Source organism: Hippopotamus amphibius, chromosome X (genome assembly GCF_030028045.1).
Source record: "Hippopotamus amphibius kiboko isolate mHipAmp2 chromosome X, mHipAmp2.hap2, whole genome shotgun sequence".
NCBI classification, from domain to species: Eukaryota; Metazoa; Chordata; class Mammalia; order Artiodactyla; family Hippopotamidae; genus Hippopotamus; species Hippopotamus amphibius.
In genome coordinates this window covers 27550116-27563405 of record NC_080203.1, presented here as the reverse complement: position 1 = coordinate 27563405, position 13290 = coordinate 27550116, and the positions used below count along the sequence as shown (strand labels likewise).

General features: G+C 39.5%; 1 protein-coding gene across 4 annotated transcripts in view; it reads right to left on the bottom strand.

Moving 5' to 3' along the window:
- TENM1 (teneurin transmembrane protein 1) overlaps positions 1-13290 on the bottom strand; it is a 538104-nt gene that overhangs the window by 104466 nt on the left and 420348 nt on the right. For all 4 annotated transcript variants that reach the window (XM_057718000.1, XM_057718002.1, XM_057718001.1 and 1 more), the window contains 2 exons: positions 11702-11845; positions 4571-4820 (listed from right to left, as the gene is read on the bottom strand). In XM_057718000.1, coding sequence (XP_057573983.1) covers positions 4571-4820; positions 11702-11845 — 394 coding nt within the window. The remainder of the gene's footprint in view (positions 1-4570; positions 4821-11701; positions 11846-13290) is intronic.

The window sequence follows — 13290 nt, the reverse complement described above, 5'->3', positions numbered from 1 at the left end:
CTCTTATTTTGCTTTTTTTTTCTTTCTTTCATTTTTAAGGGAAGAACAAAATAAATATCTGGAGAATAATAGCATCTTGAACAATAACAGCATGAGGTTTTTATAAAGAATAAATCATTTCCAGTTATGCTTAATAGGTTTTCTAACAGATTTGTGAAATTAGAAGATGAGAGGGGAACAAGAGGAGATTCATATTTAAATTCTTGCAAAGCACTTGATATGGTGTCTCCTGTTTTTACTTATATAACTATCCATGTAAGTTTTAGAGAACTGAAAAATGACCCTGAGGCCATAATCAAAGGAAGAAGAAACAGAGTCATAACTGATGAGAAACAGTTGAAGGACTTGGGGATGTTGAGAATGAAGAAAAGGAAGCTCAGGAACCTATGATCATCTGTCTTTATACGAGTGACAATTTCTCAGGTAAATGAGGGAAGTGGCTTCTGTGCTTCAGATGTTAACATTTGCCACTGCTGAGTGGATGTTTCATGAAGGCAAATTTTTGTTCAATGTAAGGATGAATTTTCAACAAAGCATTCCAAAGATGCAATGGGCTGTCTAGAGAGATACATAAGTTTTCTGTTACTGAAGAGGATCAAACAAGGTAGAGATGATCAGCTGTCAGGGATGCAGTGGGCACTATGTTGTACTAGATACCTCCATGGACTCTTCTATTGCTAAGCTCACAAATCTGTGATATCACTTTGTGTTATTGAAATATGTGTGTGTGTTTAAAGTTTTAACATGAGAAGCAAATCGCTAGGGATACCTATACCTAAACTATCTCATAAAGAAAAAAATCTATCTTAAAAAAATCTTCACAGAATGTATTTTTGAGACTCCCTCAGGTTTAATTGCATGATCTTATAAGCTTCCCTTCTTTATTATTTTATCTCAATTTCCCACTGGAAGGAAGCACTAAGATGTATACGTACAGATGAAATTTGCAGTAAACAGGTAAAGGGGTACTATATACTTAAGTAACAAGAAATAATATTGTTCCTCTTGGCATGTTGCTAATCATAATCACATAACTGACTTTTCCTTACCCTTCTCGTTCAGCCAGTGGGGGACCAGCTAGAGGAAATAAATGATCATCCACCGATGAAAATGAAATTACTTTTGAGGTCAGATGAAAGAAACTCAATTGGGGACAGTTTGGATCAGTAGAGCTGAGAGGAAAAAATCTATAGTCTTCTAATCTTTGAAATGTCAAGGGGCATCTGGAATTGTTCAATGTGGCCCAAAATGGAACAAGAGGATGAAAGAGAAGGAAATCTAGAAGGGCATCCAGTAGGAGCAAGCTGTATGTCCTCTCGAAATGTCATCAAACTATGGGCTGAGAGGTACACATCTGTGAATCTTAAGTTAAACTGTATAAGACATGTAAGAAGATGCTCAAATATTAACTTGAAGCTGATTTTATAGACAGAAAAGTAGAAAACAGAGTAAAGTTATATAATGAATAACCTGACAGACAGTGAAGATCTAGAATGTTCTCTATCCCTTTCTGTAATAACTTATTGACGATATTGCTCTTCCATTCACAGTTTTAAATGCAACCAATAACATAATGACTATATAGTCTGTGTTTCCAAGGAAACAGATGACTCAACCAAATAAAATGACTAATATGCACTGGGGGGGGGGCAATTAAATTAACTGATTTTAACATCAACCAAAAACTGGTACAAAATGAAGCTTCTGTCTGTATACAGTAGAATTCAATGAACATTATGGTTGTTAAGCTAGCAAAGCCACCTTATATCAACTTATTTCTCCCCAGGAAGTTTAAGCCTGGAAAAGTTACAAAGCAAATATATAAATTCACCAATTATACGTGAAAGATGCAAGGTGCACAGTATAGGGCTACTGATCCGGGTAGATGCTGTAGTAAAAAAGTGAATCTAATAAGAATTATATTAGTTTCTGAGTAAACATGACAATGTTTGCTGTCACAGACTGAATTGATGTTTTTGACTGTAGTCAAATAGGGAGTTACCTGTTAATTAGGTCAAAATGATCATATATATATTCAATCAACTTATTTCTCCCCTGGCCAATCACAGGAGTGTTGGAGTAGAGAAGGAAGAACTATTTTTTTTTCCTCCTTGAACCTAATGCAGGGAATCTTAACCATGAGTCTATGAAAGGGCTTCATCTACAGGGGTGGGCTGCTGTGGCGGGGGTGGGGGGGGAGTAGGGAGAGGGAATATCTGTGACCCCTGAATTTTGTGTGCATGTGTTTTTTTCTGGGGAGAAGTCTCATAACATTCAATACATTCGCAAAAAGGTCTGAGAATTTAAAAAAAGAATGTCAGGAAGAACTGCTCTACAGGATGTCAGCTCAGAAGAGCCAGCCCTATAGGGAGACTCAGGCTAAGTGAGAGCCTGGGTGTGTGAGCTCATGGTGTGTGCTCGCCTATGCACTTGAAGAGCTGTGACCGTGAGAGAAAACAGTGTTGTGGAGTAAGAAGGAATAGAGGGATTGGAAAATACTTAACACGGTCAGAAATGAATTTTCCTTCATCCTGAGAAAATCACTGCAATTAGGGTCCAAGTTATTCTATTTCAGTCTTCAAATGACTTTGTATTGAAGGTCTTAAGGTACTTTGGACTAAAATGCAAATTCGTGAACTGTAAAGGATCCTTGACCCAGGGAGAATCTCCTCGATGAATGACAATTGCTCCACGTTAGGTACATTTGCATTTAAATTACAAGGGAAATGACTAAATGTAGCTGGGTTTTCTTTTTTGTTTTCATAGATAATCCTATGGTTTTTTCCTCTGAGGAGTTAGCTATATAGGGGCTAGCTATATAGGTTTTATAGGTTTGGCTATATAGGCTCAGCAAGACCACATCTCTATCTACCTGCTGGCCAAGACCTGCATGCCAGGAAACACTCAGATGGTGAGTGAATTGTTCAGTGCTCCACTCATGTTTGGCACCAGGTAGACAAAACATCCCTAGGATTTTGAAATCAACATAGAATGTTGTATAAAACGTCTCCAAATCCAGGCAGACAGCCATCTTGGCCTTCCTCATTGACTTTCCAGGAAGTAGGTACCCAAAGGGATGTACTGCTTGTAATGACAAATCCTGGTGAGGTATGACATCCCGAGGTACATGAACATTTGATTAGGGCAGGGTGCTGTGAATTAGTACCTCTCTAGACTCTGTTGATGTGCTTTATCTTTATAAAATCTTAATTTTACAGTCTATTTTTTTTATCAGTCAAGGGATTTAACAGCTTTTTTCTCTATGACAGCGTTTGCAATTATAATTAAGAAATGTATTAAAACTGGAGTGAATTAATGTGAAAAATGGATGGGGGCTTGGGACTAGATTTCCCCAGCTAGGTATGAAAGACTAACTCAGTCTGAGAAAAGGGAGGTAGACTCCAAAGCAAAGCACGAGAACCTGACAAATTTTGAGAAATGTCCTTATGTATTCAAATTTCCATGTTTGTGTGAACGTAAGTGTTAAATGAAAATCACCCCAGATTCTTCATGTGCTTTGACTGGTCTTGACTGTGCTCCGTACAAGTTGCTCCAGCCTTGTCTCTATTCTAGTCACTATTTTTGGTCACTACTTTTCAGGTCAATGAGGTGAGGCCTGAGGCAAGAACTGTTTTGTCAAATAATTTATAGAGTGGCATCAAAGTATTCTGGAACACAGGAAAATTTTCAGCCTAATGTCCTGAAGGCATGTGTCAGGGATAAAGCTGTCATAAACAATTAGAAGAAAGGCTCTACCAGTTTATCTAGGCAAGGGAAACAGGTCTGTTTACCCCTACTGGGGTGGGAGAGGATGTTTTCCTTTTCTAGGACTCCAGGGGATATTTATTTGTGTCTTATATCCTTAGAAAGGGAGAAATAAAGCTGATTAAGCCATGGTTTATTTAGCTGCTATCTTTGTGTAACTTCAAAATATGAAATACCAAAAGGTACGAATTCCTTTCAAAAGGTGCAAAATACTTTGTACTCTCAAGAAAATTCCTAAAACAGAGTGAGAAAGTTTAAAGATGAATGCTTTAATCATTTTTTCCAATGGATTAGAGCTTTTAAGGATAAAAAAGTAATCCTTCCTCAAAATGCCACACAAACACAGACGGCCATTTTCCTTTTGATGAACTGACCACTTCAAAAGACTGAACCTGGAGAACTTAGAAAATTTAGCCTTTTGGATCTGACAACACCTCTGCCAGCTAGAATGAATACTAGGTATTTTTGATCAGTCTTCGTAGGGGCCAGAGCAAGGGTTGAGTGACTTACCTGAGCACTCAGAAGTACTGAGATCCATGTCAGTGACAGGAATGCACCCAGGGAAGGGCACAGATACAGGGATGTCAACACTTCCTGTTTCTCCAAAGCAGTGCTCAAAGGTTTCTTCAAGTGCGAGTCGGCATGGTGACCTGTGTCTTTTCCCTATTCCTGCATCTTAGCTTGGTACTACAATATGGGCAAGTGCATTTTCTGCTCCTTCTGGCAATGCCTTGTCTCTTCCTGTTATGTCATTCTTGCTTTTTCCTTATCCACTAAGCAAACATAGAGATTAGAGGAGACTTACCTTAATTCCAAAATACTAACGGAGTTTCCCGAGGGAAATATTCGCCTTACAAAATTGAAGTCTCCAACATACACGCTACCATCAGGGCCAGAAGCTAAGGCAACGGGAGCAAAGAGTTTGTTGTTGTGGGCGGGGCCATTGCAGTTGGTGCAGGCTACGCTCCGTTGGTGTCCATTACCCATTATGGTTGATATGACTGGAGGCTGCTGGGAAATGAACATATTTTCTCCATTCCCTTTATGTATGATTCCTAGATCCAAGGGGAAAAAAAAAAAGAATGAAAAATATCACCACACAATAGTCTCAGCAATATTTTAATTTCTCATTGTTCAAAGCAGGAAGGAGCGTTGGCCTGCTATAAAAGAACTTGAGAGTGAAGCACATCGCCCCAGGTTTTATTTAACTGCACAGCTACAACAAATGGCAGCATAACACTTTGCCTCAGTGTGCCCATCTGTGAAATGGGGTAACATACCCAGTCCCTTTAATGCTGATTCTCAATGCCTCAGTGAAGCATTTAATGACTAACTTTTAATCATCTCCTGTTCACTTTGGGCTCTGTGAATCATCTGTGGCTGATTTTTCATCTCTGGCTGACTTTATTCTGATGCCTGGCGCACACCTGTCTGACTTCAAACCGCCCACACTATGCAATGGGTTCCTGAAAAGGGAGTACCAGTCACTTTTAATATTAACCTTAGAAAAACACAATCAGGAAGGTAACCTACTTCTGTGAAAAGAAAAGAAATCATATTGCTAGAATGCACTTCAAAGATATAAAGAAAAGGACTTGAATTTTCCACTCTTTTGGACCATATCTCACTATCATCAGTGCAGGAAATAGAGATACTGACTTAAGAGAATCCTGGAAAACACTCTGCAGTCATTTTCTTTGGGCAATCTCATCCATTCTCACGGCTTTAACACCCATCTCTCTGTGCTGAAACTTTCTCCTGTTCACAGTTTTCACCTGACATGCAATTTCCTACTAGATCTCTTTACTTGGATGCCCCACAGGTACCTCGAACTCAACAAGTTTAAAACTGAACTCCTGATTTTTCTGTACCCTCTGCCGAACCCCACTCTTCCTCCTGTGTTTCCTACTGATCTTCCGAGTGGTATCACCAGGCGTGTATTTACCCAAGTTGGGAATGTGGGCACTGCTGTGGCTCTTCTTCTCCTCATTCTCTAAACCTAATTAATTACTAAACCCCCATTGAGTCTAACTCCTAAGATATGTTGAACCAGTTTCATGGCCTCCATTCCTACCACTATGGCTTTTGTTCAGTTTTTCTTAACTTCTTGGTCTCCTGGTCTCCGTGCATACCTATCTCCAAACCACTGTCCACACTCCTGCCATATAGATTATTTCAATCTGCGGCTTAAAACCTTTCAATAGTTTCATATCCTCTACGGGATAAGGGGCCCATTCCTTATTACTAAGGTATACAAAGTCCTTCATGAGTTGATTCTTGCCTCCTTCTTCAGTCTCCTCTCTCATTGCCCTCTCATGTGTATCCTGAGTTTCAGCTATAGCAAACTATTTACAAGTATTTTCACCTGCTTCCACTCCTCTCTGCCTTTGTACTTTGCTAGTCCCTCTATCTTGAATGCCCTCCTTATCTTGTTTGCTTGGGAAACTCTTGCCTATCCTCCAAAGCTTAGTTCACTTCTTCCCCAACACTCTATCTGGCCAGAATTAGTTCCTCGCTCCTCTGTGTGTGCACAGTTCGTTTTCCATAGCATTACTATAACACATGCCACATTGTATGATACAATTTTCATTACTTCTCTCTCTTCCCCATTAGAACATGAACCCCTTGAAGGCACGCCCTCTGTCTTACTCCCTTCTACGTTTCAGTGCCAATCCCTGTGGCCAAGTCATTATAAGTGCTCAGTGAATACTGAAAATAGACTTTGAGTCTCTTATAGTTTCCTTGTCCAAATTCCAACGATTTTGAAAACCTGCTGAGCCTGGGCAGAAAACCCAAGAAACAAGTATTGCTGTGCTAAATAGCTCAAGTTTGCCCGGAATGAGCCAGGGCCGGTTAAAAAAAAAAATCCATGTGGTGAGCAGGCATGCCAATGTGTCAGGCTTCAGTAACTGACAGTGAATGAATGAATGCAGTTATCCTGTCCAGTCTTATTTTTTCTCCCATGACCCCTGCTATCTATCTCCTTGGACTACCTGTTATTCTCCCTAAACATTTACTGAAATGTCTCCCTTGGTTTTCTTCCAACTTTTGGTCCCACAGTCCTGCAATAGAAACTATTGATCACTCTGAAATAGGAACGTTGCTGGCAAAAATAAATAAGAGGATAAAACATGCACAAAACCATTGCACCAAATACGAACCTGGAAGGGGCCTTCCAGGAAACAGAAATCCCATACTCATATAGCCTTCGGATTTCAAATCTAAAGTAATTTTACTTTCCCTCCCAAGGTGATTTCTGGCTATTTTTTCAACATATGATCTGCAGGAGCAGCTATGAGCTTATGCCCCAACAAATTGGTCTTTTATTGTAGAACCATGAGATAGATATCTTGAGGCTCACTACTTTCTTATTAATTTTATTAATAACTTTATTAGGCAGTACAGAAATTTCTTCAGATTTAGAGTAGTTAATTAAGTTAGATTAATAGGACAGAATTTCATTTCCCAAAAAACACTTAATTGCCGTGTGATCAATATCGCCATTCAAATGAATTGGGAGAAAGTGAATGAGAACTGGCATGACAGTTGCACAGTATCGCTGAAAAGAAATTTCCTGATGATCACTCACTGAATATCCTACCAATAAGACTATGATATGTTCTTTAATAAATGAGAAAACCAACTGTTTAGCATGTCAGTGTTTCAGCAATGCACTACGGGGTATATCATTCAAAAATATTTCCAATTATTGGCTTGGAAATACCAGATTTGCTATTAACATCTACTTTCACAGATAGATCTCCATTTTTTTAATATCAATATAACGGTATAGTTAACAATTACCTTCAAAATGACATGTTATTACCAGGCTTCTGGCAATTTAAAAACTAAAGATGGCTATTCTAAACCATTCTTCTAAGCCTGAAATTCTAAAACTCCTCTTTTCTATTAGAAAGCCCAGCACTCCATCAAAGAAGAAGAATGATTAAAGGAAATAAAACATAAGGCAATGTACTTTCTGATTACATCTCAACAATTGATGTCTTGCTTTCATGCAAGGTACTAAAGTGCCCGTGTACTGAAATTACCATTCCTGTTTAAAGCTGAAGCAATCAAAACAAAAATGGGCAAACCCCTTTTGTATTGCCCTGGAAAAATAGATCATTCTGAAGGGTGTTTTTGTTGTTTCAAGAATCTGTTTAACCTTCCATTACATAGAACTGGCGCATACCATCTAGCAACAATGATTTAACACCAATTCTTCTGCAAAAGGTTGCTTTGAAAATATTTTGCTTATGTTCCTGGAAATCTTGATCAATTACTGCTGCCTCCTTTCCAGTTTATTCTGCCACCCATGCTCATTTTGAAAACAGAATCAAATGATCCTGAGACTACACACATTATTTATATGAAGGCCAACTTCCTGCTAAGGATTGGGTGTCTTGTTTATAGTCAACAAAGAAACCCCGCTGGCTGGGGCTCCACTGCACATTTTCTCCCCCAAGTTTTCCTTTTCTCTGCCAAGAAGGCAAGTCTGTTGTATAATAAGTTAAGCATACTTTTAAACACACTACTCATATCCTCCTGTTACCTTGCTCAGAACTTCTTTTGAAGCTTATAAATAAGTTTGAAATAAAAATTCCCCTTGGAAGCCAGTGGGTGGTGCTTTATGCTGATTTCAAAGAAGAAACCATTTTTCAGGCTTATGAACAACAAGGGACCCAATACATATTTCTCTCAGGACTTGACTGAGAGGATATAAACACAAACTGGGAGATATGCCAACATGATCCATGGAAATTTACTTCCCCTCCCAGTAAAACCATTTGCTGACAAACTACTGGCCTATCTTAGAGGCTAAGCTAAAGGAAATTCTTTATCCATTTCAGACAGATGACAATACCCAATTAGGACCCCGGATTGTTTTTTCTAATAATTTTAAACACTCAACTGGCATAATTTTAAAGAACTGATTTATCTTAAAAGGAATAAATATGCACTTCGGTAATCACTAAGAAGATGTATTTTGAAGGAATAATATTGAAAATCACAAGCTCCTAGCTTTTTTTTTTTTTTTTTTAAAATCTCAGTGAAAGTAAGAACCATCTCGATATATCAGGCATAATATTTGGAAACAATGCTCCACAACCAATGGTTAATTGTCAGGTAAATATAATTGCTGCAACTGAAATGACAAATGTTCTGAAAACACTGCCTACCAGAAACTACCCGCTGCATAATGATTTTGGAGCCAAAGAAAAAGTGCAGAATTGAATGGCAGCAGACATCCAATCTAATTACAGGTGTCTTTTTAACCAGTGAGAGGAAATTGGGGGAAGATAGATTCTTGTTTCTAATCTGCTCTCTGTCTCAGATCAAAAAAGCGGGGTGCCTAAAGAGTTAGGCTCTGGCCTTAATCAGTCAGAAAAGACCATCTGACCTGAGGGGGAAAGAGCACTGCTTTCTAATTGGTCCTCTCAAAGCTGCTCCTTCACACTTATCATTCCTGCTTCTAAAACTGCCTCTGTGGGTGGGATTTAGACTCCGAAAGTGTCCCAAAAGAGGTATTCATGTCTAAGGGCCAGCCGAAAGGCACTGGCGAGCTGGCTTCAGAATTGTCTCCCGGCAAGTGTGACCAGTCCTTGGTTAGAAATACAATGTGCCTACAGATGAGATGTTAAAATGAACAAATCTTCCTTTTAAAAAATCTATTTTAAGTAAGGTTTCTTCCTCATAATAAAATTCTCAGAAAGAGACAGAAAGTAGATGTAGTGGGGTTGGGGTGAGTACAAGGGATCTTTTGGGGTGATAAAAAATTCTAAACCTCTGCGGTGGTGATGGTTGCACAACTCTACCATTTACTAAAAATCATTGCAGTGGACACTTAAAATGGAGGAATTTTACGGTGTATAAATTATACTTCAATAAAGCTGTTGAAAAGATTCTCAGAAGTAACTTGGTACCTATTACCTAAAAACCAATTACTGGTGAATTAGGGGTGGAAAGGGCACATTTGTGGAAATCAGGGGGGCCTCCCAAAGCCAGCTTTCTGAATGGCTCCCTTCTGTTCTGAGTTTTTAAGCTTGGGTGAGGCAAATGGTAAGAGAATATAGGACTGGGAGCACACAGCTGGGGACTGGCTCGATTGAGGTCATTTCCACTTTGTGTTTAATGTCAATGACGGGCATTTGAAAGAGACAATCCAGACAAGCCAATAAAAGTGAGTGGAAAAGAAATGGCTGCTTAAAATGTCAAACTCTTTCAAATCAAAACAAAAAACCTAATAATTTAATAAGTGGCATCTGCCCTTTCGTTTTTGTACTTTTAAAACTGTGATTCTCCTTTTGACAACAGAAAAAAAAAAGTTGGCATTTCATATCTGTGCCTGAATCTTTGCTCTTAAAAAACCAAACAACTGGAAGTGGAATTTAGAATCTAAAAGGGGGGGAAGGAGGTATAACGGGGGGCGTACAGCAAGGGACTCCTCCTTCAGGGTCCCACACTGGGACTCTGGTAGGTGGTCTCATTGTATGGGTGAAGCAAACCTGGTTAGCTTTGCTGATCAAAATTTCCCAGCCTATGTGGCTGGTTGGCTTGGTTGGTTCAACTACAGTACAAATGAATAAGACCACAGTGTGGTTATAAAACAGATCTCTTAGCCTTGGTCAGTTCATGGCCTTGCAAGATAACCCGGCCTTAGCCAGCTACTTCACAAAGGTAAGATGGATACAAGGACAGCTGGATGGAAGGGTGTAGCTGCCTCAGTACATTCATATCCCCAGTCCTGGAGAAATAACTGAAATTACACATTGTACTAAAGGTTGGGCAGAATCTGCCTCTTTAGATGAAAAGGAATATGATTTCAGAGTGAAAACTTACCAGGAGATGCTCAAATGATGCTAGAGAGAAATGCCAATGATTTCCCAGCAAAAGGAGGTGAAGGAACTTGGATGAGGCATTTATAACCAGGGTAGCAAAATCAGTTTGTCTGAGAGAAGCATGGGCTTAAGGGCCACCTGGGGTCTCTTCTCTTGATTTATTTAACATTTAAATTACAAACCAGGAGAAAGTGACAGCAGGAAAAGTGGTCCAAAAAAGGCAAAGATTGAAGATGAGACTGTCCTGATTCTCACTGCTTTCCCCTCTTTTCCTAAGTCCAGGACTTAGGAGGCTTAAAATTAAGTGAAGTCCAGGGCTGTACTCCATCCCCAGATTCTTTGTCTTCTTCCCCTGTGTTCCACCTACCTCTTTTTCTCTATTACCCATTACTGTCCCTTTACTCTATCCCTGGCTTCTTACTGCATATATTGACGTTTATGTGGATAAAAGACTGGTGGAGAGAAAGAGCACACAGCTCTGGCCACTTACTTTGAGCCCTAGGGCAAAGTCATGTGACTCAGCCTCGGATTCTTGATCTTTTAAATGGGGTTAAGGCCACACGACAGGGTTGTTGTGTTTACAATGGGACAGAGTTCACTAAAGCCCTCTGAAAACTGTATCACATAGATGATTCATTGATTCTAAGATGCATAGTTTGCTTCCCATTTTCTGGAATAGTATGTATCTTGCAATCAATGTGTGTCACTGTTTAATTGGCAGCATTTCCCATAAAATAACAGTGTACTTATAATTGATGGTGTCTTAGATCATATGAAATACAGCAATTATTATTCCCATTTTTAAAAGTTGGTTACAATGTCAGATAAACTGGTTAATCAGTTGAGATAGACCAATAATGATAGATGATTCTTAAAGCCCAGTTTCGTATAACTTTGTGAAGAGGTCTCACTCTACCGCACTAATTTGAAATCAGATCACTGCATTTGAAAAGAAATATAAGGTGGTCATCTCTAGGTGGTGCACTTATAAGCAATTTTTTCCTTGTACTTTTCCAAATTCTCTGCAATAAGTATTACATATATATGTATATAGCATTAGGAAAACGGTATTAATAAATATTAAAAAATGTGCTTACCACTTTGAGGATTCAAAATATGATGCTTATTCAATGACCAGCCTCCTAGGTTAGAAGCATCCATCTCGAAACCTTGTAAGATGACTGTCCTTTTCTCCCAGAGAATAAAGTCGGGGCACGTCTCGTATTCATATCCCACAGACACTGCAAGGAGTCGATAACACATTAGAACATTTAAAACGATGTGCTTCATTTTTGCACTGGTTGGTAACTTTCTGGATAGCACATTTGCTATTGAATTCTGATTTGGGTTGAAATTTGACCACAAATGCCTTTCACCTAGCATAGCATCAGGTATCCAAAAGTGACAGTCAGTGCATATTGGGTAAATATATGAATGAGTGACTCACTGAGGCTGTCATTAGGTATGCACTATGTGTTCTGGACATCAAGCTTTAGTATGGGCTTTTGGGTAAAAGGCTGTGTTGTAAAACTGAAGAAATAAGCTCTCTGAAGGCTTAAGTTAGGGTGACACAGTTTCTTTACCTTTGTAGGAGAAGTGCAGGGAAAGTTGTTTTCTGATCTCTCTGGAGTGCAAAAAGCACTTAGGAAGCTGGCTTTGGAGTACTTGGGTCACTTATACAACTGACTACACATGAGACTAATAAAAATCGATTCGCCCATTTATATTTTCTCCCATGCTAACTGGCCTTTAGTTTGCCGAGAAGTCTGAGTTTGCTTAGAGTGCTACAAGTGCTGCGAGTGTAAGTTCCACTTTGCGCATGTTAGATTTTGGTTTCTAACCGATGGGACATCGCCCAACATTTGGCTTCAACCCTTATGAAGCACAGATGTTGTGCATTAAACTGGGAACCCTAGTATGTCGCTAAAATGGGAAGTGCGGAATGTGATAGCTTGGGTGCCTCTGCTCTACTGAAATATGTAGAACTCAAGTATACCAAGTCCCAACCATTTTCTCAGCTGGTAAACCTGCTTACCTGCTGGAACCCCGGAGTTCTGATTCTTGAATTTCAAATGCTTTGTGTCTTCATAATGTTCTAAGCCTGAGAGTACTGGCTCATTACACTGCATACCCCGAAGCTGCTTTCCCCCTTCCTGGCAGCTTAAAATATCCGTAGCTGGTCCTCTGCCATTGCCTTCAAGTACCTTCCTCTACCTGAGTCTTTAGATGCCCTTGGAGAACTCATTTCTTCTTTTGTCATCTGGTTATGAAAACTGGTAATGAAAAGGTGTGCTTAAACAATGCCAGCACAACAGGTCCTAAGGGGAAAAATTCAAGCACACTAGTTTTGGATTTGGGCATTAGGTGAAGAGAAAAGATGGTAATCTTAGACCAACTGATTTATGTGTGCGTGTGTGTGTGTGTGTGTGTGTGTGTGAGTGCGTGCATAGATAAGCCAAGAAGTCCTTATGATTCTGAATATGCAACTCGCTAACTTTGGAAGTCATCTGTGGCCAGTTTTAAACCACAGCTGACTACTCTTTGTCCCCGCTCCATCACAGCTTTAATAGGGATCAGGACCATCTTCACGGGTGTGTGACCTGTGCAGTCACACAGGGGCCCATGCTTAGAAGGGCCCCATACTTGGTTTAATGCTCTCCTGTCACTGTCTTGAAATCCTTAACAC